General features: G+C 44.5%; 1 protein-coding gene across 1 annotated transcript; it reads right to left on the minus strand.

Annotated features, from left to right (window-relative positions):
* Nucleotides 1-1826: 1826 nt before the first annotated feature.
* sh3gl3a (SH3-domain GRB2-like 3a) lies at nucleotides 1827-25982 on the minus strand. Its single transcript, XM_070931183.1, has 9 exons — nucleotides 25862-25982; nucleotides 9720-9788; nucleotides 9209-9281; nucleotides 8957-9100; nucleotides 7243-7376; nucleotides 6582-6740; nucleotides 5609-5712; nucleotides 3894-4023; nucleotides 1827-2114 (listed from the first exon to the last, which is right to left on the minus strand). The coding sequence occupies exons 1-9, from the start codon at nucleotides 25904-25906 to the stop codon at nucleotides 1914-1916; spliced, it is 1059 nt and encodes a 352-aa protein (XP_070787284.1). The 5' UTR covers nucleotides 25907-25982; the 3' UTR covers nucleotides 1827-1913.
* Nucleotides 25983-26078: the final 96 nt, after the last annotated feature.

Consider the following 26078-nt stretch of genomic DNA (forward strand, 5'->3'; position numbering starts at 1 on the left):
CACAAGGTCACAGGATCGTCTACTTCTGATTTAAGATGTGATACGACCGGTTCTCCAATCTGCGTTACAATAATCGAGATCGTGGATTCAGTACAGTACAAAGAACAGCTACGGTTATATAAATCTAAGGATCTACCATTTTGACTGCACGTATATATCTGACATGGTAGTGATTCTGGTCCTGTTGTGAATAAACACAAAGTGCAAACGCTGAGGAAGGAAAAACAAAACGCTAACAAACAGAAAGGTGCATGTCCATAAATATATGTGGTAGGTAGTTTCCAAAGCTTCAGTGCAATACAGAAGACGTCTACAAAAAAGCACTTTCATGTGGTTTCAGTGTGACGAGGCGGGCAGTGCAGTCCATACATTATGTCACAATAAGTCTGAGAGAGAGAGCTTAACAACATGTGTTCAACACTTAAGAGCACAGCAGGCAAACAGGCAGGGGTGAAAAGACGAGAAGAGAAAGGTACAGAGTTTACAACACGAGACAGGCCGAGTCTAACAGAGTGGTAATATATACGCCGCATGCTGTCTAACACGGTCCCAGAGAGGCGCGGGAGGCGTTCAAACACCGGTGACTTGAACTCTGCGAGCCAGTGCGCGATCACTGTTCCCAGAGCTGTGGCTCGAAATGTTCACAAAATAAACGTTCGTGCGGGAGGGAGGGCAGAGAGCGGCGCCCAGCTAAAGCCAAACATGATCAAATGTTGCATTTCGCCTTTTAAAAGGATCATTCTGGTTTATAACGTTTTTGGTTGTAATTCTGTTGCCCTCATTTCTACGAGGTGTTACACTGAGCTCATCAAAGTAAGCCCTGAAAGCTGAGAACAGGGCGACATTGCTGCAACAAAGTCCGACAGGGTAAGACACGCGAGCGGTCAGACGAGTTATCCGCATGATCTGAACTGCTGTCGTTCTCAGCAATCAACTTCAATCAACTGAATTGTTTGTTACTGACAGAAATGACGGCCAAAGCAACAAAGACAAGAACAAAGCCGTAATAAACTGCAATTATCTTCGAACTTTGGCAAGACTTCACTTGAGGGCCTCGCAAGGCATCACAAGCACTGAGGGGCCTGTGTTTGGATAATATCGCAGAACATAACATGCTTTTAAAATCAAGTGGAACAGAGGGCTGTGGCGGCAACTCAGCGAGTCTTCATCTCTTTTGTAAACGGGCCAGGTTCACAACAAAACCTATTTTCTAACCTCTTAAAATTTTAGAATTCCTTTTAACTGTCTTTGTTCAATCCTGCGAGCACCACAAACTCCATTGTGCTAGGGTGGAGCCATAAAACCTCCGAGACAAATATACACACCTATGTCATTTTTTTTGGTAGTAACTATATGACAACGTAACGGGATTGAAAATATCCTGAAATGTATATGATGTTCATAAATGTGACCAGAATGCAAATAAAATCATTTGTGTTTAGTAACTGAAAAAATTTGCAGTCAAGACGTCCACCTCAAGCAAAGTGAGGGAGCCTCGGTTTTGCGGCGAAGGAGCAAAAGCAGGCAGACAGCTCAAGCAGATACACTTCCATCAGCATAAACAGGGAGCAGCATCATCTGCAGGACTGACGGGACTGATTACAAGAGTTTGACGGCTGCTAGACATTTTCACCTCGGTCAGACCTTGAACGACGCGAAGGGTCCAACCAGGCAGTGTCCCACTTAATGGCTTGGGTTTCAGTTACATCAACAGAGAGAACAAGGTAATCAGCCACATTTGATCTTAAGTCGGCTTGGGACCAAAACTACTACCTCTCTGGCTCGGTTTGAAAATGAGAAGACAGACATTGTATTTCAGCCTCGGGCTGAGCTGGCCCCCCCCGCGCAGTTTCAGGCCCGAGCGGAGCCGAGGACAGTGCGACGAGTCGGCAGGAGACTCGAGGTGTCGGTCTTCACTGAGGCAGGGGGACGATGACCTCCACATAGTTGATGGGGAAGAAGCCGGAATCGCCGTTGATCATGCCCTCGTACCAGTTCTCGTCTATCTGGTTGGTAAGGATGATGATGTCGCCTTCCTTGAAGCCCAGCTCGCCCTCGTTCTCTGGCTCGAAGTCATAGAGGGAGCGACAGCACGGCTGGTCCAACACCTCCGCCTCTGTGCCACAGGAAGAGATTACAACATGACTGAATAATTATTTCACTCCTGCGCATTTATGATGAGAGAAATGGCTTCTTTCCTACATCGCATGTCACTGAAGTGTTGGCGAAGGCGTCATTCGCAGAAACAGATACCTCTATGTTCTGATTGATTTTCCTAAATCATGTTTTCTGATTGTGCACTCAAGGGATCAAACCGGTTTATTCATTTGAAGAATGGTGTTGATCTGTTGTTACAAATGAACTCCATTCTAATCTCTACAGTGTTTTCAATTCATCGCTCAATGAATCTGTATGAAACATGTGAAAAGTAGATTTTTCTCTCCACGTACTGACGAAGACCATGAGACACATCTGAAAGCTCGGAAGAAAGCTAATGGATGGACCTTGAGTGGGTGAGGTTTGCTCACTTGTCAGTGCTCAGTACTAATACTGAGCCCTCTCCATGACAACAGAGCACACTCCACCCACCGCTGAGGACCCTGGAACGTGGCTGAAAGCTCTGGAATGAAATGCTAGTAAGTTTACCTTGAGTCAAACTATAATCTTCCAAGCTCATGAATGGACTTTCATTTGAGGAGTTGACACCAGCTGTGGTTTTTTTGCTTGACGTTAGGGACGTTACAGATGTCAACCTTTTCAGGTCTGACGCACACAGATATGTGAATGCTGAGTCGGCATGTGTTACTCACGGTGAATATTGCCATTGGTAGTGGGGCTCTCAGGCCACGACAGCGGGACGGAGGTTATGTGGTCGGCTGAGATGCAAAGACAAATGGAGGTGGTGTTGAGCACAAGACAACACAAGACAATGCACACGCTCAGGATATGATGGAGAAATCGTCCCAAATGCGCCCTCTGGGTCTACAGTGCGCCACTCCATGCCGCACGTACTCTAGCTGGTCTGACTTTTGACCATCAGAGGGCGGCAAACGTTTCTTCCGATCCTGCCACGGGCGAGGGATTCGCATGGGATTAACTGCACTGACTCCACTTTAACGGTGGTCAAGCGCATCTGGCCACATCAAGTGAAGACCATCATCAACAGAGTTAATCCAATGAATCGAGCTTCCACATGAGAGCATAACAACAATAGATCTAACCCTGAACACACACACACACACACACACACACACACACACACACACACAGACACACAGGTGGAAGGTATATGGAAGTTCATTAAGAGCAAAACCACAGAAAGAACACCGAACAAATACAAGAACAAATCAATCTGTAGGTCGAAAACTTGAAAACTGTACGTCTGTAGACACGTTAGGTGCTACAAATAATAATAATAATAATACAAGAATTCATATTCACATCAAATAACTAATATGATCTTTGATTACGTTACAAATATTGGAACTTTAAGGAATCATAAAATCATATGGATTAAAAAATAGGGTGAGAAGTTGGAAGTTTATTTGTAGTTAGTGATGTAATGCTACATTACTGGGATGACTCAATTCTCAAAAACGACTATCATTGCAGTCAAAATTGGTATTATTTTTAATGATAACTGTTGTGTACCTTTTCACCCCCCCCCTCCCCCCGAAAGGATTCGGAGGAGTCTCATACCTAAACACTGTGCAAAGGAATACCTACTTTTCCCATTGACTGTGTGGTTGATCTGGATATCTGTAAGGGATAACAGAAAGAAAAGTATATACGAGAACTCAAAGCAAACAATGAAGATGGGGCTGACATAGAAAATTACAGAAAAGAAAGCCGAACGCAGATAACATAAAAAAAAAGACGTGGCATGTGGCAGCCGTACCGGTGGATTTGAGCGAGGAGTTGTAGGACAGGCCGTTGTGCTGACTGTTGTCCAGGGCCTCGATGCTGCTCCTGATGGACTTCGGCTTGAAGTCCCTCTTGGGCCGGCCGCTGGCCGTGGATATCCTGGATCGAGAAGGAAGACAGCAGATTTAAAAAGACTCGTTCCATAAGGCAAAACAAAGAATAGCGTCTACCGCTACGTTACGGACAGCGTGTTTCTTTTAAGCCGCTCCAGGAACAGATCACCAGGAAGGTCAAGAGGACAAACACTTGTTTCATGCTGATTATCTGGAGCTTGCTCCAGTTAGAGAATGTCCAAACTGAGTCCAAAATCACAGTAGATGTTTCCTCTACAGGTCAAAGACAAAGCGCAGCTGTAAGCAGGGCTCACCGGGGGGCCTGGGGGCAAAAAAATGAGCTGTGGGCCCCTATTGGTATATGGTAGATGTACACAAAGTCATATATAAAATGATGCACAGATGACATACAGACTACATACAGAGAGATTGTGGAGATGCCAGTCGCTGCCAGTTTCACTTCTACAGAGAGTGTGTTTGATATACTGCTGTAAGTTGACGTGCTTGACGTTTAGTGATGGGAAGACCGGTCACTCACCCGCCACTGGTGAACCGACTCACGAATGAATCAATAATCTACAGATATAGTTAGTCTAGATGGCACTGCCCTGGCCTCCAGCGCCACCGTGAGGAATCTCGGAGTTGTCTTTGATCAGGACATGTCCTTTAACTCCCACGTAAAACAAGGTAGGCGGACACACTCTCTACTTTTAAGTGTAGGCTTAAAACGTTTGCTTTATGACAACGCTTATAGTTAGGTCTGTCTGTCTGAAGCCACAGGAGAAATTCAACATCAGGATCAAGAGGTGGGGGTCATCCTCAAAACTCCTAAAAGTAGTGGAGGAGTGGCTGTTCTTTTCTCCAAAGCCTTTCTACCACAGCCTGTTCACGTGGAGGAGGTGACAGAGGGAGGACTGCTGGTGGCTAAAGCACGTTTTGAGCATCACAAAGTTGCTTTCATAAATGTGTTATGCTCCTTCCCCGGGATCTGAAAGAGTACATGATGCAGTGGACAGAAACCACCTTCAACCTCATGCTGCCCTCAAAGTGTGCAATGACTCAGTCAGTAGAAACTCAATATATGGAGAGAGCTGCATATGAGGTAAATATTGGTTGGTCCGGAGGCCGATGGATCGGTGGTGAGCAGACATTTTATGGATAAAGTCAAATTAAAGTAGCTGATGGCTGGTAGAGGGACAACCTCCACAGCTTTTTAATCAGCCACCGACTTCTCCGTCTCGTCACCGCTGGCTTTGCGCATACAACCAACGCTCTTTAAAGTCTCAAATGAAAATGTAGCAATTCTTAAAATGGCAGGTGCAAAATGGAGTGTAAAATACACAGAGGTTTGGTGGTGGCTGAGTTTGAGTAAAAAAAAAAAAGAAACCGCAGTTCATGAATTACGAAAAGATGGGGTCACTAAATGCATTTTGTTATTGCTGGACTTGTTTAGTCCGCATTGACTGCTATAACCAAATGTAAAAATTTTGAATCATTTTGAACAATGAACAAAAAGCTTGTGTGCACTCATTTAAGTCAAGTCTGGAGTATAGTATGGGAAAAAAGTATCATATGGGTGTAGGTACCGAAACGCAGGTATCTGATTGGCCATGGTATCGATGGTTCCTCACCTCCTCTGCAGCTTTCCGCTGAGCTCCTCCAGGATTTCGCACGACTGCCGGTGGTACTCGACTGCCGCCTCGATCAGTGCCGACAGCTGGCTCACCTGCTCCACCTATTGGCCGCAGCCACGATGCATGTGCAGACACAAACAAACAAACACATGACTCAATCAAGTAGTGATCTGACTTTCTACTGAATGTCGGTGCTTTGTGAAATCATGTCTAAGCCCGTCTCTTCACAATGTATGTGTCAAGCTTTACATTTTCTACATAATCTACTTAATAAAAGGATAATAAAAGGACGTTTTTCCTTGCCACTGTCTCCATAATGCTTCTCACGGAGTCGGCCTAGACCTGCTCTATATGTAAAGTGTCACATGAGATGACTTTTGCTGTGATTTGGCGCTGTATAAATAAAATGGAATTGAATTGAATTGAATAATACATTTGTTGGACAAATCTGAGGCTAAAAGCTCAAATCTGAGGGGAACGTTTGCCCCGCAAGTAACTTTTGCTGCAGATAACTACAAATAAGCCAAACTCTTCTACCCTTCTACCTCAGTGAGGTGTTATTTAAGAAGCTTCCTACACTAACTTTCGGCAGAAGGAGTACCCCTACTGTAGGAGACAGTGAGACGTTTGCTTGGCTTGAACAATAAATACCTCGTCATCCAATCACATTGTGTTACACTGCCTGTATTAGTGTATCCTGCATGCGTAGTGCTCAACGTGGTGGCGTGTTTTTTGTTTTTTATTTACTTCATTTTCTTTCCCTTTTTCAGTTTCAATTTGTTATGAAACAGCTCAATATGTCACAACCACGACAACACAAATATTTAAACAAACTTGGTGTCAAGCTGCTTTAACCAGCGAGATTGCAGCAACTGCGGTCAAGCATCCGTTTTGTTGCCATGGTTGGTGATTTAGAATGTCCTGATACATCATTGAAATGGATTCCTGCCAACCAATCAGAATCTCTCACGTCATTCTCCAGGAAGTTGAACATGCTCCTCTCGGCCAGCTCTTTGCTCTCCTCGAACTTCTCCACGGCCTGCCGGATCTCCTCGTCCGGGATCTTCCCCTGGCGCTTCTTCTTGTAGTCAAAGTCTAACCGGCGGCCCTCCAGCTTCTTCAGGTGGTGCTGCAAACACAGGCGCTTCAGTTTGCATGAAATGCTGCGAAAGCTGTCAATCAAACAACCAGGCCGAGACCTTTTCAAGCGGCCTTGGTCCGGTTGTTTCCAAGTGGACTGGTGTGGTTTGTTTTTAGCGTGAAAGCAAAGCAGACCAACGGCAGGGTTCTGTGATAGCAGTTGACTAGATAATCCTTCTGTACTTTTACTCAAATAAAAATGTTTAATGCAGGACTTTTTTCTTTTTGTGGTGGAAAACACACAACACACAACTAAGGCCACATTCAAGGTGACGCACATCTACGCTGGCCTAACAGCAGGTTTCAAAGTGTTGCACATGTGCTGCAGAAATCTTGGCACATCCTTGGACATGTTGTCACATTTCCCCTGTGTCGCAAACACTGTCAGCATTATTAGAGCTTGGGTACTGCAATCCCTGCCAATCACATTTTCAAAAACGGCACACCACTTGTGTGAGTTTAGTCACAGGGCACAGGCTGCTGTAATGTACCGTGATCTCTTTGAGGTCCTTGTCCTGTAGATTCTGCAGGGGGTCAATGAAGTTCTGTTTGACGTTTATGTCGAGGGAGTCCTTCACATCTGCCATCTGCCTCATGGTCTCACCCATATCCACCAGAGCACAGCCTACAAGACAGAGAGACAATCCACCCCCCACCCCCTCTTTCCAGTTAGCCTGGGCTCTTTTCATGGTGGGAAACACCATGGTTTTTTTTCTGTTAAAAAGAGAAACTGAGAGCAGAGTGGTGAGTGTGACGTGATTCTGTTGTACTGATGGATTTAGAGCGCTGCGCTCCCAGAATGCAGGTTTAGCTTGTGGTTCCTAGAGTCTTCAAAAGCAGAACGGGAGCCCAGAGCCTTCAGCTGTCAAGCTCCTCTCCTGTGGAATCGGCTCCCAGTTTGGGTCCGGGAGGCAGACACACTCTCTACTTTTAAGAGTAGGCTTAAAACTTTGCTTATAGTTAGGGGCTGGCTCAGGTCCTGCCTGGACTAGCCCCCTAGTTATGCTGCTATAGGCCTTAGACTGCTGGGGGACTTCCCATGATGCACTGAGCTTTCCTCCTCTCCCTCTCCATCTTTACACATTCATGTCCCTCCGATGCATGTTACTAACTTTACATCTTCCCCCGGAGCTTCTTTGTGCTTTCTCGTCTCGCAGGTTCCTGTGGATCATGGTCCTGGCTGCTGCCACCATGGGTCTATATTTCTGTTATTATTAAAGCTGTTATTGCTATTATTAGTGATATTTCAGTTATTTCTACAGCTGTAACTACTATTATTAGTCATATGTCCATTATTATTATTATTATTATTATAGTTGCTATGGCTACTACTGGTGCTGCTATACATCTCTGCCTGTCTGCCTGCAGTTATGACACATAAAGTGAAGAAGAAATATTTTGATTCGGCACTATTTTTTAAATGTAAGCACATTTGTGGCATCGACCAACTGAACTCCTTCGTCCAAAAGGTCAGATGTCTGATGACACTCAGGTGGATCTGATCTCCTCATCGGAGGCTCGTTCAATGAACTCGGCTCGCAGCCGGTGTTCGCCTGTTCTAAATAATGGCTGCGCCTCAGGTTTCCAGCACATCATTGCTGACTAAGCAGCATTGTGATAGTGGGAAACGTGGCATCAGATCTTGGTCAAACTGTTATTCTGAGCAAGGAGGGGCTTTCTCAGAGTCAAACCACGGCTAGACTTAAGGTTTTTAAGGACCTCGCCTCTTTTGGACCTCACTGTATATATATATTGTACGCTATAAGCATGCAGGAGTGGAAACTGTCACCAAATCTGACAACACTGCATACATGAGTAGTACGCTACTGCACGGTCCCATGCCAGCTAGCAAGATGTGACAAACAGAAACAAGCAGCTGGAGCGACTAACATAACATATTTAGTGTCAGTAAGTACGAGCAGTAAACAGTAGGATTTTCATACATGCCGACATAACAGATACAAAGTCCAGAATGACTTTGGGCTGCAGGCAAACAGCAGATATTGAATACATGCTAATGTTACTCTTGTCTTTGGTAATACTAATGTTGCTTGTGTGCTTTTCATCGTGCTGTTTTGGAAATGCAAGGGTGAGTATACAAATGTAATATGTAAGCTGTCATGACGTTGTGGCAACGTGTTTTCTACCCCCCTCTGCTGGGAAACGTCTCCTAGTTAAGAATTTCTGAAATATGAGAATTAGTACCAAAGACAGAGTCCTCTCCCAGTTCTTGGCCGTAGCGCAGCATGCAGTCTCCCAGCAGGCCTTCGCTCTGGGGGTAGCCAGTGGTCTTCACCTGCCCCCGGATCTTAGACACTGTGTTCAGCATGTTCAGTTTGGCTCGAGAGGCTGCGGAGGAAAACAGTTAGTATGCCGCACGCGGGATTCACTTAGCGAGACATTATTGTAGCAGTAGATAAAATGACAGCAAATAACATATGATACATCTTTTATTACCTGGGTTAGGCTGGAGGTATTCGGTTGTTTTGGACAAGAGGTCAAACACTGACTTGTTGGTCACCTCAATTTTCTTTTCAGAGCAAGACAAGAATGTTAAAAAAAATATATTAAAAAGATTGCAGATTATGTGTGAATACTGTCTCCTTCTAAAGGATATGTGAAACATACAGTCACTTCCTGAGCTTTAAAGGTGTTGGTAGACAGCTAGCTAGCCTTTTCCCCATGCTCCCAGTCTTTACGCTAAGCTAGGCTAACCACATCCTGACTGAATTGCAGATCACGTGACTTTTGTGGCTGCAGTTCGTCTGGACAAGCAACCCAACCCTCTATTTCCATCACTTGGTTTGTTAAAGTATATAATTAGCTGGAAAGGACTTTCCGTTAGGGAGCTCTTATCTCCCGCCTGCGCTATATGAGATCAGCCCAGCGTCACCGAATGTGACACCATTACATCCATCCATCATAAGGAGCATGTTCACTGCCGGGCAGACGCCTGTACTGGACTCACCCGCTCCATCTCCATGAAGTCCTCATCCAGCTTGGTCCCCTCTGCCCCACTGATCTTTTCACTGAGTAGCTGCACAGAGAGAGAGCAGTGTGGAGAAACAAAGGGGCAGAATGTAACATACACACTGTGCTGTACACAACTGGACAGGACACCAAAGTGATGCCACTTTGTAACTTAAAGCTAAATCATTCTTTTTTTTTTTTCACAAACTGGGTTTTATTTTTATAGTTTTTGCTGGCCGCACACACACACACACACACACACACACACACACACACACACAGCAGCAGCAGCAGGCCAACCCTTCAGTGTACCAGACGAGTGTAAAAGCAACGCCACAGTTTAACCCGGTATCTAAACTATTGTTTGGATGTAAAATTCCAAGTTTGTCTAAAACGGCTTGTTTCAGACAGAGGGTGCACTGAGGGGAAGGGCCAGGAGAAGATACATAAGGAATGCTTTCAACTGTGAATCATGCAAAGCTGCTCTAGTGGAGTCCCAGAATAAAAATATAGAGCTGGAAATGAGCATGACATGAAACCTTTAAAACAGTGGTCAGGTGCTCATATGAACATGAGCATTTCCTCGCTGTAATCATGCTGCTGCTCATTAAAAGATTCCTTCTTCATACACTTTCAATGCGAGCGATGGGGGACAAAAATCATACTACATTCCACAGTTTACGTGACATTAACATGAGGCACCACCAGTGTGAATCCACTCGAGTGGACATCTGCCAAGGTTACAGAAATCGATCACTTCGGGGCCAGAACGAACAGCAGAATGATTACAGACGTGCAAAACCTGTTGCAATGCTCATTATGGGCTGACTATTGACTGACTGACGGCTGACGTGACTATTGATTTACAATATAAACTTTAAAAAAAAGTACCCAGACTTGAATTAAATAAATTAAACTAAGCCCAACCTCAACAATGACTACTGACTTCAATCAAGGAATCAGGAACAACAGCGATTAATGACTGCTTTTGCCATGAATAAACTGGTATTATACCATATGAGCACTTCCACCCTTAACCCTTGTGGCTCAACAGCAGCAGCAGCAGCAGCGCTATTGACGCTGCATGATTTTAAAATGTGTGTCAGACAGAGGAACGGGACTTTGACACCATTCCCTGGCAGCTTTAAACACGGATTAGAATTCTGTGTGCACAAGTGGTGGACTAATACTAAAAGGATTTAGGGCAGTTGGCCAGTTGGGAAGAAAACGTCTGACTGCAGTCGCTGAGTTTTTTGTAATGGCGGTGTGTTGCAATTCACTTTCTGATGAAGCCACTTTCATGTCATGCCGTGGGCTAATCTGCACAATTCTTTTTTTCTCCGAATGCTTTTTCAGTCTTCTACTTATCAACACCAGACTAAGTGTGTAGGTAGAGACCCTTTAAGGCGCATGACACTTGCGATGGGAATCATCGATGAAACAACAACACATTCTTGACTGGCAAGGTTTCACGAACAATTCATGAAGTTCACCCCGACAGAAGCGTGTCAAAAACCCTATGACCCCCTCCAGCGTGGCAGCAAGCTCACTCCCCTCACATGAAACAAAACTATAGGGTCCTCCTTTTCTTTAGGAGCGGTTTAGTAAACGAGCTGCAGGTTAGATATAGAGCGAGACGGCGATGACGGGCGCTCCAGCACAGACACAGCCCCAGCTAAAAGTAGCCCAATTAGCAGCTCCGCAAACAGCACAACATTTAACAGGGAGCTACGAAGTGGGAGAACCTGGCGATCGATCCAGAATAGAAAGGGGGCTTCATGAGTCATCGTGAGCTGTGTGGCGGAGTCAACAGGGACATCTGGCATCATACACTGAATATTAGGATGAATATAACTGAAGAAGTGCAGATCCCCAAAGACTTCAGTCTAGATACTGGCGGACAGCGTAATAACTAAGATTCAAAATTCAAAGGGGACCTTAACCCAACTTAATTGGAACAGGATTGATGCGGTTTGTGTCTCGAATGGCACAAGACGTCAAAGAGTGCACCTGAGGTGGCTGGTGTGAAAAGGGGCTTCATTTCTTTCTCTTCTCTTTGTAAGTTGAGACCTCTAGTCAGACTAGATCAGCACACAATGTACAGTACGACGGAGGCTTTTCTTCGTTGTTTGACACAACTTTCATTTTTCTAAATTAAAAGTGCATGTCAAGGATGCCATGCTGTATTTCAGACACAAAGACACAAATTAGGAGATCCCAATATATACAATAATAATAATAATATATATGTATATATATATATATGAGTTCCGCAACATCAGGTCCAGGTCTCAAACTACTTTTTGAGAGAAAACCTAGTTGCACTGTGGTACCAAGGACTGTTAAATAATACTGAACATTCTCAGTCTTATTATTCTATCAATAAATATTGTTCTATATTTGTATTTAAACCATCATTTATGCTGTATTTTACTGTACAGCGGTGTGTCAAGACAAACATTAAAACACTGACGCTTTTTAGAAATGTGTTATGTGTATTCAAATGTGGTCATACTGGGCCGAGTCCAGGGATCCAGCAGCAAGAGAGCAGCAGTCTGTTGCACCAGCTGATCGTAAATCAACACTAACTGCTGCATTGTGACTTTATAGTTTCACAATAAACTCGCCACTTTGATCAATTGCACCATCACTGTGTGAGCCCTACTGCCCCGGTCCCGGTACAGGGGGCGTGAATGTGTGTGTGTGTGTGTGTGTGTGTGTGTGTCCAAAGCTCCAGTACAAGTGCTGCCAGCAGTAGAAGAGTTGTAGGCACCAAGTGGGTCAGAGCCTGAGTAAAATTAGCAGACTCAGAGTGGAGAAATGAGCCCAATCTGGCTGCCAGAGACTTTCTAGGACAGTGGAGGAGTGGGAGGGGGAGGTACCACTCTGGTACCACTCTGTACATCTTTACGGGCTTACTGCAAAAACTGTCACGTTTTCCACCTAAAGGAACACTTGAAAACAAGAAACACACTTTGTGTGTCACTCGAGCCAGTGTGTATAGCACAGAGCTGGGTCTGGGAACTGTTGGGTCTCTGTAATAACATTACAAAGATTACGGTCTTGACCTGCTCTATCTGTTAAGTGTCATTAAATGACTTTTGTTGTGATTCAGCGCTATATCAGAAACAGAAATCAGAAACTGTTTATTGCCAAGTAACATACATTACAAGGAATTTGCTGTGGTCTGAAGGTGCTAATGTTTTGATAACAAATAAGTAGAATATAAAAGCTAAAATAAGAATAAGAATAAAAATAAAAATAAGATAAATACAATTGAACTGAATTGAATTTGGTGGAGAGCAAATAAGCATTTCTTTTATAACAGCAATATATCAAATGTGAAAGGGGTCACTCAAAGTGATGAACCTACAGAGAGTCATCAGCTGAATCTGCATCTGTCCGGCCTCAACTTCACTCTCACTGCTCTTGATTTCAGCTACAGCAGGCAGCGGTTTTCAGAGTAAAAGCTCTAAAAAGCCACTGTACGCTGTCTTCTCAGCAGCAGGCAGCAGACAGACTCAGTTAGAGACGAGCTGGTGAACAGAGTGGAGCAGGAGGTGGAGGACACCAGAAACAGAGCGACTATAGGACTGACATTCATCAAGTGACACAAACACCACTCCACATGAACTCATATTAAGATGAGGTTTGAGTTGCGTGGCGTTACATTAAAAGGGAGGGGTGGCAGACGTGCTCGCTGGGTCAGTGGCGTGCTCCAGGGCCAGATGCATTAGTCCAAGCTGCAGCAGCAGGTGACAGCTGGGGCAGCAAATGACAAGCGCTTTTAATCCACACTGAAGCCATCTAATCTACACATTAGAGCTGCAGTTATCCTGAGCAGCGAACTGAGAGTGACTACAAGGGCTCAACTGTCACTCTGAAAGTAAAACCGTTCCAGTCGACGGGGGCTTCGGCATGAAGGGACTCTCCAGCGAGCGAGTCAGGATGTTAGTTTTTTTTTCTCTCTTTTAAGTCAAGCGGATCAACAACAAAAAAAAAAGCCGCCAGCGCTGCACGTTCAGTTGCAGTCATTTCTTTGATTGTGCGACTGTGTTGACGAGATCTGTGTGTTCCGTCTTCCTGCACTCTGAACACAGGCCTTTACAGGCGGGCCTGGGGGGGGGGGGGGCGCTCTGCGTCTTCCTTCCTCTGTGGAGAGAACATCTTTGTCTTTTCGCTCACGCCGCTTAGTCTAAACAAACACAATGATGACCCAGCAGCCAAACTCTGTGACAAGAGTGCACACTAGTATGGAACGGTTCCCATCCTTTCTGTAGGGCTTTTTGTGGCTTGGTATGTTCCAAGAATAATTACCATTCATCACAACATTAGCGGCTCTGTCTCAATATAGCTGCATTTCAGCACTAATTGTAGTATTTCATGAAAGTTGGATGATTATTGTGATGACGCTGTTTAATACGCGAATCAGATCCTAAATTAGACCTACTAGTGAGAAATGAGTCAGTCAACTATTATTGCTGACAGTATACAGCAGCTTCATTAGAGGACTGTTCCAGTAAAAGCAGATGGCTGCGGATTAGAGGCTTGTATATACACATAGGTTGGCTGGAGCGTGAAAGTCAAGTATTAATGAAAACTGTCCTTATTAAGAAGAAACTTAATTTATCATCAGGTCCTAAACTTTAAAGGTCCCATATTATGCTGATTTCCAAAATGTATTGCATGATTCACAGTTGACAATAGTCCTTATGTATCTTCTCCTGGCCCTTTCTGCAGCCCCTCAGCCCCTCAGCCCCCCCCCCCCCCCCCCCCCCCCCCCCTCTGTCTGAAACAAGCCCTTTTAGACAAACTGAACAATCTCTCCAATAACTTGGATAACAGACTGAGTGGGTGGATAAGCGCCCCTGTACTTGGTGGGTGGTGCTGTTCCTGGATCAAATGACCTGGCTGAGTGCGGCGACTGTATAGTTGTGACATCATAACCTTACGGAAGTCCCGACGGCTCGTTTAAAGGCACAGTGTCTGAACACGGGGCTGTGTTTCATTTCTCTGTGGACTGAGCGTTTTGATCCTTTCACAGTATTTATACAGCACCTAGAGCTGCTTTATAATCAGACAAGACGTGGACATCTCACTTTCTACAATATGGGACCTTTAATATATATAATTTGAGACTGAGATAGTCATTTTTTCATTGAAAACTCATTAAACAATTTGACACGCACTGGAAAAAGTGAATCGTCTGAACCTCTTGGAAGAGATTTGACTTTAGATTTCAGGGTTAATAAGAAAGTTTGGATTTAAAGACAGCAAGGTTCAATTCAATTATTCAGACTTTGCAGGGTGTTAATGTTAGTTCACACTAATTAATGCAATGCAGAGATAATGTTCAGTACAGCCTTTTCTCTCAGCCTCGCAGTGGTGGTGGATCTTGCGGGAAATTAGTCTGGACAAGTTATGAGGCATTCCAGGCTGGCTGGACGGTGCACCTGCAGGGTACGGACGGAGGAAAACAATGCAGGAGGTCATAAGAAAGTAAAAAGAGATGCTCTGCCTGTCAGCGTGTCGCTGGTCTGGCTCACCGCATGTAGGCTGCAGGGATAAATCTGCAGCGACTATTTCCGTCCCTGTCGCAACCATAGACTGCTAAAACATCTTGATCGCCCCCTGGTGGCTGGCTGCAGTATAGGTCGCAAACCCCGCCCACTCCATGTTAGCGGATGGGCCATGTGCCAAACGAAAAAATACACACAAAAAAAGTACACATCAAATAAATTTTTTCCAAAGATGGTTTCTGTCATTTTAGGTAGTTCTTATCACGCGGGTGTTTGTTAAAGAGTTCATTTTTCGGACAAGTTCGGTTTTAATTAGTTATTTGATGCTATAAAAAACGGGGTGAAACGTCATGATTGACAGCTGAGATTGGCTGTGGTGTGCTTGTGATTGGGTCAGGCGGGTGTATGGGCGGGACCTCCACCCCCCCCCCCCCCCCCCCCCCCCGATCACCACTGCGCAGACTCTGGCTCCAAATGTCGTCACCAGCGCAAGATGGCAGCGGCCGCATGCAGGAGAGTTTGGCTTCATTTCTGTACAGTGGGAGGAAGAGGAGACCATCTTTTTTATACAGTCTGTGGTTGCAACGTGAAATAACAACATCAACAACCTCCGAACAAGCAGCCTACACAATTGTCGGTGGTCTTAGTGGGTCCAGTGAGCTCCTCCAAGTCTGGAGTGCCCCCCCCCCCCCCCCCCCATTCCAGGACGACAATGGGTTAAGCCAGACCTGTCTCCGAAGTGTGGAGTCTGGCTATGCGAGACTAGTGTGTCACAGATCACACTTCCCCCTCAGCTAAGATATGCTATTGATGGGGAGGGAATGTGACATGAATTCAAACCACACAGCAGTTTCCCTTCCAATCAATGCGGAATCTCTCGAGGAGGTGAATCACTGGCCTCCACGCACGTACACAGGAATTCTGCTGTTGAGGGTTTGTGTGTGTTAGCAAGCACCTTATTGTTTTACTGTGTCTCCCAAAGGAGCTGCATTGCAGAGGCAAAGGGGGGGGGGGGGGGGGGGCAGAACAGCACCTAACTCTGGACAGAGGTGTGTGTGGTCAAAACTGTGTAACAACAAGTAGCTGCTATAGGACTGAGCTGTGACTTTCTTGCTGTTTTGAGCAGGAGTCTGTTAGTTCAGTGACGGCAATGAGTTGGGAACTGGAGCCACCCAATGATTTCCTGCTGAGATCACGTACAAGCAAACAAGTTTAACAATATTTTGAAATGCCATTACAGTAGGTCTGCATAACTGCTGTTGCTAGGAGACGTGCTGTTAACTTCTGTAGTGTGCTACTATCTGGAGTAGCGTCCTATTGTGTGGCCTACGAACACGGACATACAGTCAAAAAAAACACTGAGGGGGGTGATATTACCTATAGTCTATAGACTGCTACAGGAATGACTCGAAGTCTTCAATGGGTTTTTTTGGATGGGTTTTTGGTTAGATGCCTGAAATTTCAACGTTTTGGTTAGATTGTTTGGTAGATACCCCCCACTCCTGAATTTTGAAGCTTTTTACGTGTCTTTAAAAAAAAGCGGTTGCTAACAAGCGGCTAAATGAGACGAGACATTAAACGTCTTCACGCCGAACACGGAAAGTCGTCTACTCACTAGTCCTCCTTTACAGCCTCGTTGTGTTTATACTCTATATCTATCTGTCTGTATATCTATATCTATCTTATATTCTCTTAAAGTGAAGCTTCGTGACGTTGAAGTGATGCGATCGCGCTGTCGTTCCTTTATAGCCTAACGTTAGCTTTTTACTTCTGGCGATTCCATTTACGCTTCAAAAATCCTAAAAGTGGTGTTCAGTAGTGAAGATTATCTCGCTGAACAAAACGTGTGAGTATCATAAACTTTTGTTTTCCCGCAGAGCTTATTTTCTGCAATAATCCAAAATCCCACGGAACAATCCCATTGGCTTTTGGTCGCGCGAACCTCTGGGTTGGCCTACAAAAATACGTCACAGAGTTGGAAGGTAAGCCTATTGGGGTTCGTCGCTGGCAGCCGCACCTTTCACATCATGGACTGGTGGAGTTCAAACTATCATTTGTTCGTGGGGAAATTCCTTAAAGTAGCAGAGACGTCACCTGGGACACGCTAAGATTACACAAGGCGTGCATACATACCAATGCCGCTATAAATTCCATTCCTTTTGAGTAAATAGAAAACATTCTATTACAGAGGTCTTCACTGTGCGTGTCTATCCAATGAGAGCAATAAACCCTCACTGAGATACCGTCACAAGGTGTATGCAGTTAAAATTCAAAAAAACCTGTAGTGTCTCGCGGGTGTCCGTCTGACAGGTCTGTAAATTGAAAAAGCTCGAGGCTGTCCTTGGCTAGGTAACATTGTGAAAAGAAGCTTTCATTCAGCATTCACTGTATACACTCAGCCTATCTACCCAACAGCACTGTCAGCGTGTGTGTGGAGGGGCACTTAGGGCTGTCGAGCCGTGGAACTTTCTTCAAGTTTCGGTGTACAGGAAGGAAGAGGCAGTCTAGCAGACGTTGGAATAATGTTTGTTTCCCTTTTAAGTCAGGCAGATGTATCTAACCACCAACCTACGAAACCAAACACCGCTGCTCTGTGTCAGGAAATCAAGGCCGCTGTCAGCCGTTGCAGCAGGATCACCTCCTGAGAAACCGTAAGTGAGTTAACAAGGTTGTCTTACTGAAAGCAGACAACCACAAGATTTACAAGAAAATTAAATGAATGTTTTCTCAAAGAAAAAAAAACAAAAAGAAAAACCTCAGACAGGATGGCACGACGTGATTGGATTAATCCTCCTTCGTCATGCCTGGCTTAAACCTTGCCATTCCAGGTAATTGCCTCACTGGGGGCCTGTCCAGGGGAGGGACACACTTGTCCGTTAGCATCATTAGTGTCGTTAGCTGACGAGCTCTGGCCAGAGCTAATGTAATCATTATTCCTTCAGTCAGGCCACATGAAATCGCAATGACAGCTGGTAAACTAGAGAGCGTGCTACCACTCATATTTCATGTTCACAGGTTTCTCTTGTTGTTCATTGTGAGAGTTAAACTGGGAAAAACTGCCACTGTGAAAGAAGAATGGCGGCCTCGTTGCACCATTGATATATTGCCAACGCTGTCTGCGGCCTGACTGACTGACTGCTTTTTTTTTATTACATAAACAAACATTTTTTTTAAGAGATCCCTTAAATTTTTTTTTTTAAGTAATTGTGGCCAAGAAACGTACTGAGTGGCACATTTTACAGTATAAAAATAAACCTGTCAGTGCTCCCTGATGGACAAACTGTGTAAAAGCGACACTACTGACCCCAAACACGTCTTTGACATTTCTGTACTGACATCTCTTGTTATTTATCCGCCGCTATATGCGCTCGTACCCATACATCTGCAATAGGCTCATTGCGGTTGATGTATTGCCTCATACGATTAACTTAACAATGTTTTTCAACCTTTCAAGACATTTCTGGGGAATTCTAGCACTTCCAATATCCAAAGCCCGGTTCGTAACTAGTAAGATTCAACTAAGATCTGTAATCAGCTTTTGTTGACCACGAGGGCAGAGACACACATTTTGAGTGGTGGCCTGATCACTGTTTGCACTGTTTGTTACTTATCTTATCTTATTCTTTTACCTTTGTATTTTTACATGCTTGTTTTGTCTGTCAGATTATATGTTATATGTTAAAAAAAATGTAGCACCATCAGACCACGGCAAATTCCTTGTAATGTAGGTTACTTGGCAATAAATAGTTTCTGATTCTGATTGAAGATATCCATAAATATGTGCTGTATCTAACACACTGAAACAACAGGTGGAGCCCACTTGCTTTGGCACACCTTATTCGTGTGAAATAGAAAACAAGATATACAACATGACTCCACTGTCTCCTGCTGCAACTGCAAAAAGACTCAGACAGCTTGGTAGCTATAGTACCTTAGAAAATAGATGAATTGGATGAATTTACGATTTCTCAGACCACAAATGAGGCAAGACTTAGCTAGCTGTATGTTCAGTGGGTGTCTGTTGAGTAATGGGAAACAAACAGCCAGCGGATTGTGAGTTGTAGTCTCCCAGGAAGTGACACACGAAGTGAAGCGATGTGGGTTGTTTTTTTTCCGTAGATGTGTGACTTTATGATCTCAGAGAATATTCATGTTTTTTTCCTCGTACGTTTGTGAGTTTTTCTCCTAAATGCACGACTTCAATCACGGAAATTCAATTGTCTCGAAATACTATGATAACACAATAATAGCAACAAGGTATTTTCTCAGTGGAAAGGAGAAGCTACTGGTATCATGTGTCACTCTTTGGGACATCCTCCAGGGGGGACGCCCTGTTTCTGTATATCATGTTTCAACTGCTGTTCCGCCGGAAGGCTCTCATTTTGTACCACCACAACATAAATTGGCTGACCCGCGTCAGCGTGACAATGATGATGAGCTGCTGAAATGTTAATGAGCTGGAAGGCTGCCTGCCAGACCACCAGGCGACTGTGGCTCAGTCCCTCCATCACCCGATTAAAGATGGATGGATTCTTTTCACAGAGGCGTGCCTGTATCTCTATCTAGTGGCATTTTGTTTCTGTAGCAGGCTGCAGGCGTGCATAGGTTATTGTGATAACATGTTGCCACTGCAGAGAAAAGATAAGTGATGTTGTTGCAGGCGTGCACGTGATAGCACTCAAGTTCTGCACCCTGACCTGTGGTGAAGACAGGTGGCAGCTCGAGCCTCGAGACTGTTCCAGTGATTGGCCAGGTGTGGTCGGTGTGGAAGTAGACAACGTTTGAACGTCTTTCTCAGGCATTTATTTTGTTCTTTACACAGCTACGTCTGTCCCTTTTCGTAAGAAAAACCGAGTGCCGAGTAACTGCGGAATTGTTTTAGTCTTGAAATATAGAAGAGGGAGTTACTGCCTCAAGCGGAGGAGTTCAAGTATCTCGGGGTCCTTCGGGTCAGCAGCAATGTGGGGGCTGAATCGGACTGTCGTGGTGAAGAGGGAGCTGAGCCGGAAAGGCAAAGCTTTGATTTACCACTCGGTCTGCGTCCCAACCCTCACCTGTGGTCATGAGCTTTGGGTAGTGACCGAAAGAATGAGATTGCGGATACAGGCGGCCGGAATGGGTTTCCTCCTCGGGGTGGCTGGGATCAGACCGTAGAGATAGGGTGAGGGAGCTCGGAGTAGAGCCGATGCTCCTTCGTGTCAAAAGGAGCCAGTTGAGGTGAATCTGGCATCTGATCAGGATGCCTCCCGGGCACCTTCCTTTGGAGGTCTCTCAGGCACGTCCAACTGGTAGGAGACCCCGGGGTAAGACCCAGAACACGCTGGAGGGATTACATATCTCATCTGGCCTGGTAATGCCTCGGGGTCCCCCAGGAGGAGCTGGAAAACGTTGCTGGGGAGAGGGACGTCTGGACTGCCTTGCTTAGCCTGCTGCCACCGAGACCCCGCCCCGGAATAAGTGGAAGAAAATGGAATATAGAAGAAGACAAACCTTCATGATCGCTGAGTTTTATTCAGGAATTTGTGAATTCATTCTACTCACAAAAATCGCATTCTGCCATTATGAAAGAAATTTTATTCGGTCCTCCTCACAAAATGGTCGGATCAGAAGACCAATTCTTGCCCTTTCCAAATAAATCAACCCAATTGAGGGCCACTGTGAGGAGCCTAGGTCAAATCAAATCTCCACAATCCAGCATCCTTTCAAATATGTTGACGCTCATAACTCTTGCTGACTCATATGTTGATGATCAGTCCACGTACAGCTCTGCCATTACTCTCCGACACTGTCGTGGCCACTGTGGACCAATGTAGTGATCCAATAGCAGGCCACTTGTCTACATGTACACATTGTGTAAAAGCAAAGTAATAGAGCTTGTTCGGAGCGCCACGCAGACTGCAACAGGCACACTGCAAATTCATTTTAAGTAGCCTCGCGACTATCAAGGACCACAACATTTTGTTTTTGCCACTATCAACTAAACTATTAAAAAGTCTACTTAATGAAGTGCCCTGGTAGCTCACTTTAAATCCAGGTTCGACTCCAACCCGACTCTCTCCTGCCTTTCCGGTCGCTCTACAGCTATCAATATCATAATAAAGCAGTTTTTAAATGTATAAACAGATGTTGAACCATAGCACCACAAGACGAATCCATCTTTCAAGACCTTGCGCTTAAAATCCCAACTCGAACAGCTACCTACACTCAACCTTCAGAGACCACCGGTTTCATCGCAGATTTATCAGAAGCTGCCGGCACACATAAAAAGTGACGCCGTCTTTGTAGTGAATCATTCAATGGCGAAGTGGGCACTTTTGTTTCAGGCTTACAAGTGTATCCCACTCTCATAAATTGGAAAATCACGCAGTGGAAGACAGAAATTGGATAATGGCGGGTTTTTATGACACCGCCTCCCGTTTCTGTAATAATGGTTTCCACCTGTACTGTGGACTTTGCACAGCACATTGAGCGGTAGATCCAAAACAACAAAACAGTGCTGTTATCAAGTCACAGATAGAGGCTGGACTGATTATACCTATGTCCTCTGCATGTGTCCCCACCAGAGACTCACGTCCTTACACACAGTCACGTTCAATTCATATTACTGTTCGTTTACTTATTTAGGATGATTTTTTTTTTTTTAATCAAAATCCAGATCATTTTCTACAACAGTTCTTCTACTTTTGTTCATCATTAGAATTAGCATTCTCTGGTTCCAGCGACTCATGTGTGGGGATTTGCTGCTTCCCTGTGTTTTCTATCATTGTAAACTAAATATCTTTAGGTTTTCGGGACCGTTGGCTGCACAAAACAAGACGTGTGAAAATGTCATCTTATTTTCTGATATTTTAAAAATGAAAAGATTGTTTGGTGAAGCCAAAAAAACAACCAACAGATGAATAAATAGTGAATACAATGCTGCAGTTTTCTGCTTCATACAACGCAGCAAATTGTCGCGGTATACGCACTCACGCGCATGTTGATGTGTCTAAAACGGCCAGAGATTATATTCCACTACATTCCGCTAGCCCCTTTTCCAATAACAGTGGAAAACGACTCAGATATGGTTGAAATAAACAGGAAGTGGCAGTGTTTCCCTTCCCAGTTATCTTCTGCTGGTTGAGAGAGATTTGCCCATCTGTTCTCATTTCCCACTTCAGGAAGCAGGTGAAATACCAAACTATATTTTCTGGTTTGCATGACATACGCCTAGTTCTAAAAACCGATATGTTCTTGCTTTGCAGGGGGCGATAAGCCTGGCTGTTGATTTTCTGATATTTTCTCACCGTGTTTCCAGTAGCAGGAAACCACTGTGTTTGACGTAAACGTTAGAAAAGCTCTCTTTTGTTTTACAAAACCTTGGCTCTGACCACTCGTCGCTGCATGACTCAGAGATACAACAGCGACATCAAACAGGTACCAGGGAGAAAAAAAAAGAAAGAAATTTCATGTGTGCAATGAATAAAAGGAAGTGAAGAGTGCGTAACATCCCTATGTTAGAGACCTGAACTCCACGTTATGTCTTGAAACAGGCTGCGAAAGAGTAACTGCATGTCTAGGTCAATGTCCAACCACAACAATGACACAAAGCCACTAAGCGGAAGTGGCAGGGCTGACATTTAGCTCGTGCATACGGCAATAACTAACACTAGCAGTCATATGAATAATTACATTATGTTCCCCTGCAGAATTTCACTCTGCTGTGAGGGGACGAGATAGTGATACCCTGAGTTAAGACAGTAAATCTCTACCGCGAGGCCTGATCTATGATTCACCCAGATGCTGGTCTAAGGTCATCACCAACGTCAGCACTCTCTATCTAGTTAGATAACCGATGGTATTTGTTGTGGGACTTTCAATGACACACGAGGCATCATGACAGTTATAACCTGAGGCAAGTGAACTTCAGAAAAACATCCGACCAATATTACAATTGCAAATTAAACTGCAATCAGTAAACGACCTGCAATTAAAAAACTTTTGCGATTTTAAAATTGCACTTTCTCAAATGATTTCAATATAAAAAAAAATGAATCCTTCAGCCCTAGGATTATCCAAAGTTGCTAAAGCGTCCACATTCTGTCCAACCATCACAGTCCAGGTGAGAGAACGCACTGAGTTTATGAAAATCCTCACACACTCGACTAAGGTTTGCTCTTTGCGACCATGTGCTCATACCAAAAAAGCCCGGCATTTTTGGCCCTGGATTGTGTCTCTCAGGCAACCTAATAGATACATTAGAGTAATTTAAAAAATCAGCAATATTTAGATTTATAAGTGACAACGCATTAACCATAATACCATCCTAAAAGGTTCACTGTCAAATCAATAAAAGCTAAGGATCGACAGTGCTCCTTAACAATTGTCTCTTTTATAACTGAGCTTTATATGCTGTGTTATGATTACAGTCTCTTCATGTCTACAGTCACAGATAGGAAGCTGAAATCCTTTGGTGACTCACTATCATGTTACAGAGCGACTTAAAAGTGACTATTCTAGGTAATAAATACAGGAGTTGGTATGTTACACAATAAGGCCTTTGGAAAAAAGTCCCATTCATGTACAACAGGAAGGCATTGAACTGGAAGCCGACCAAGAAAACAGACTGTCGATAAAAGCATCCACCTGAAAGCATTTCTCATGGCTGCAAGCGAGTGACAGTTCAACGTAACGCTCTGGCACTGCAGCTTGAATAGGAATGAAACACTTGAGTGAAACTCTTCTCTTCCCGCCCCCACACACGGGGTTGTGGGTCAGGGTCAGCTACCAGCGTGATCATGTCAGGGATTCTGAGTATAACTTCAGTAGGGCGCGTGCTCATGGTGGAACCCAGGTCCTTGTTCAGCATAAATCGAAAGTAAGCATTCATTGCACAAGTTGATGAGGTGATTTACATAGGCAGCTGCTCTTGTGGGCTGTGTCCTGCTTGAACCTGAAAGGCGAGACCCGTACCCACATCTTTAAACCAGACTAGTATCATTATTAGTCTCTCAGTGTCAAACTCACAAATATCAATATCAGCACTGACCTCAAAAAATCCAGCATCAGAGCCCTAATAGCTCACCTGGTATATTTTTTGCTTCATCCAGTACTGGTTGTTAGCACGCCAAGCTAATGCAACCCATTGACTGCGCTCTGTTCCCAATGAGCATTGCGCATCCGCTTGGAATGTCACATGTCAAACGTACTTGCACAGTCAGAGGGAGAAAGAGAACAGTTTTACTTGCAAATAACACAACCGAGACACAACAGGAGAGGGCACAAAACCCAACCTGAAACCCAGATGGACAACAAGCCGGTGAGGAAAAATCTCGCGCATGATAACCCAATCCGTTTCCACCTGGAAACCTGGTGTTGGCTTGCTTGCTTGCTTACTTTACTGGTAAAGGTTCTGGAAAGGTTTAAGCCAAGCTCAGGACATTTCTGGTTCATTGAGAGCCATTCAAGACGATACCACCGGGCCGGACCATTTGCTTCCAACGGCATGTTATCTAAACGTTAGGCCTGGTTCACAGTTACTCACAGCCACCCACTGTGGTGTATTTCCGTGGCAGGAGGCTGTGGGAATAACCAGGCCAATCCGGCCCGAATAGAATTTTACAGCGTCCATAACGTTGCAGTGCAGTTCAGAGTGGTGGGGGCATGCCCAGATGAAACAATGTGTACAACCCCTGTGTGTGAGCGTGTTATTGGAAGAATGCCTGGTGCTTGACAAGTTGAAAGCACATTGCTTGTCTAAAAAGACAGCTCCGCTTCTTTTGCTCCTTTTGCTTCTTGTGTGGCTGAGGTGGATTCCTCAAGAAGGTGGGCAAAGCAGACCCTTGGAAAGTAAGACATTTATCGTGACATCTGGACTGACCACAATGAGCTATGCACACTGGCTAAAGTGACTCTTAATAGCTTCTGTAATACTATTTCCTCTTGTAGAACGAGGCTTACGTGTGGTTTACTTCAAGGTCTCAAATGTAGATTCAGAATCGGCTGTGTCTCCAATGGAGGTTCGCCGAACTGTGACATAAAATGATAGATGCTGAGTTTCATAACGTCGCTGGGTAAAAGATATTAGGATATTTTGTCACATTCAATCAACAAATATATCCATTAGTATGTTCCCTCTTTTTATAGCTAGCTTCTCCTGACGTTATATTACCAGTTTCTCCCACTGATACTAGCTTGGGAGCAGCAACTAGGTTCAACATTTGATATGTTATTAAAGTGGTGTGTCGCTAGATGAATAACTTATACGTTATTAACAACGCCGAAGTATCCATGGGATTTCACTGTTTCGTAAAGGTTCCTGGATTTAGTCAAACGACGACACTATATGCGAGAAAACATTTCATTTTGGGATTTTTCAACGGAATTTGGTGCGACGTTGTCTCCGTACGAAACGAACTTACCTGGATAAAAAAAAAAAGTAACGTTGCAGAGATGGCTTCAAACGCCTAGAAACCGTGTCTGAATGGGCGTCACAGTCCACTACAGTTAAATGTAAGTATTTAAAGTTGGTGTTGATGTTTTCTAATCACCTGAAGCCCGATTCCGTTTACCGTTAGCTGGAAACATGGTCTACATCAACAACACTGTTGTTATGAACGAGCAATAACAGGCGTCTCCATACCTGACTGGCTTTGTGGAACTGTTTCTTCAGCCCGGCCACAGACATTCTTCGACGAACGCGTTGCGCTTCTCCTCGAGAGAAAAATGTTCCGTAAAACACTAAATACAACTGGGGGGGGGGGGGGGGGTGTTCTACGTTAAAGAGAGAGCCAGGCGACTCCACTACACCGCACTCATCAGTCACCGCCGTTCAAGATTGCAGCGAGACCTTAGCTGAG

The sequence above is a fragment of the Enoplosus armatus genome, chromosome 1, assembly GCF_043641665.1.
Source record: "Enoplosus armatus isolate fEnoArm2 chromosome 1, fEnoArm2.hap1, whole genome shotgun sequence".
Lineage (NCBI taxonomy): Eukaryota > Metazoa > Chordata > Actinopteri > Centrarchiformes > Enoplosidae > Enoplosus > Enoplosus armatus.

What these genes read in the sequence shown, in the direction of transcription:
- sh3gl3a (XM_070931183.1), bottom strand. Translation starts at nt 25,906, where the DNA reads ATGTCTGTGGCCGGGCTGAAGAAACAGTTCCACAAAGCCAGTCAG. An exon ending in ATACCTCCAGCCTAACCCAG is followed by an intron (nt 9,101 to 9,208) that starts GTAATAAAAGAT and finishes TTTCCTCCGCAG; the next exon opens with CCTCTCGAGCCAAACTGAAC. An exon ending in AGGACCTCAAAGAGATCACG is followed by an intron (nt 6,741 to 7,242) that starts GTACATTACAGC and finishes CTGTGTTTGCAG; the next exon opens with CACCACCTGAAGAAGCTGGA.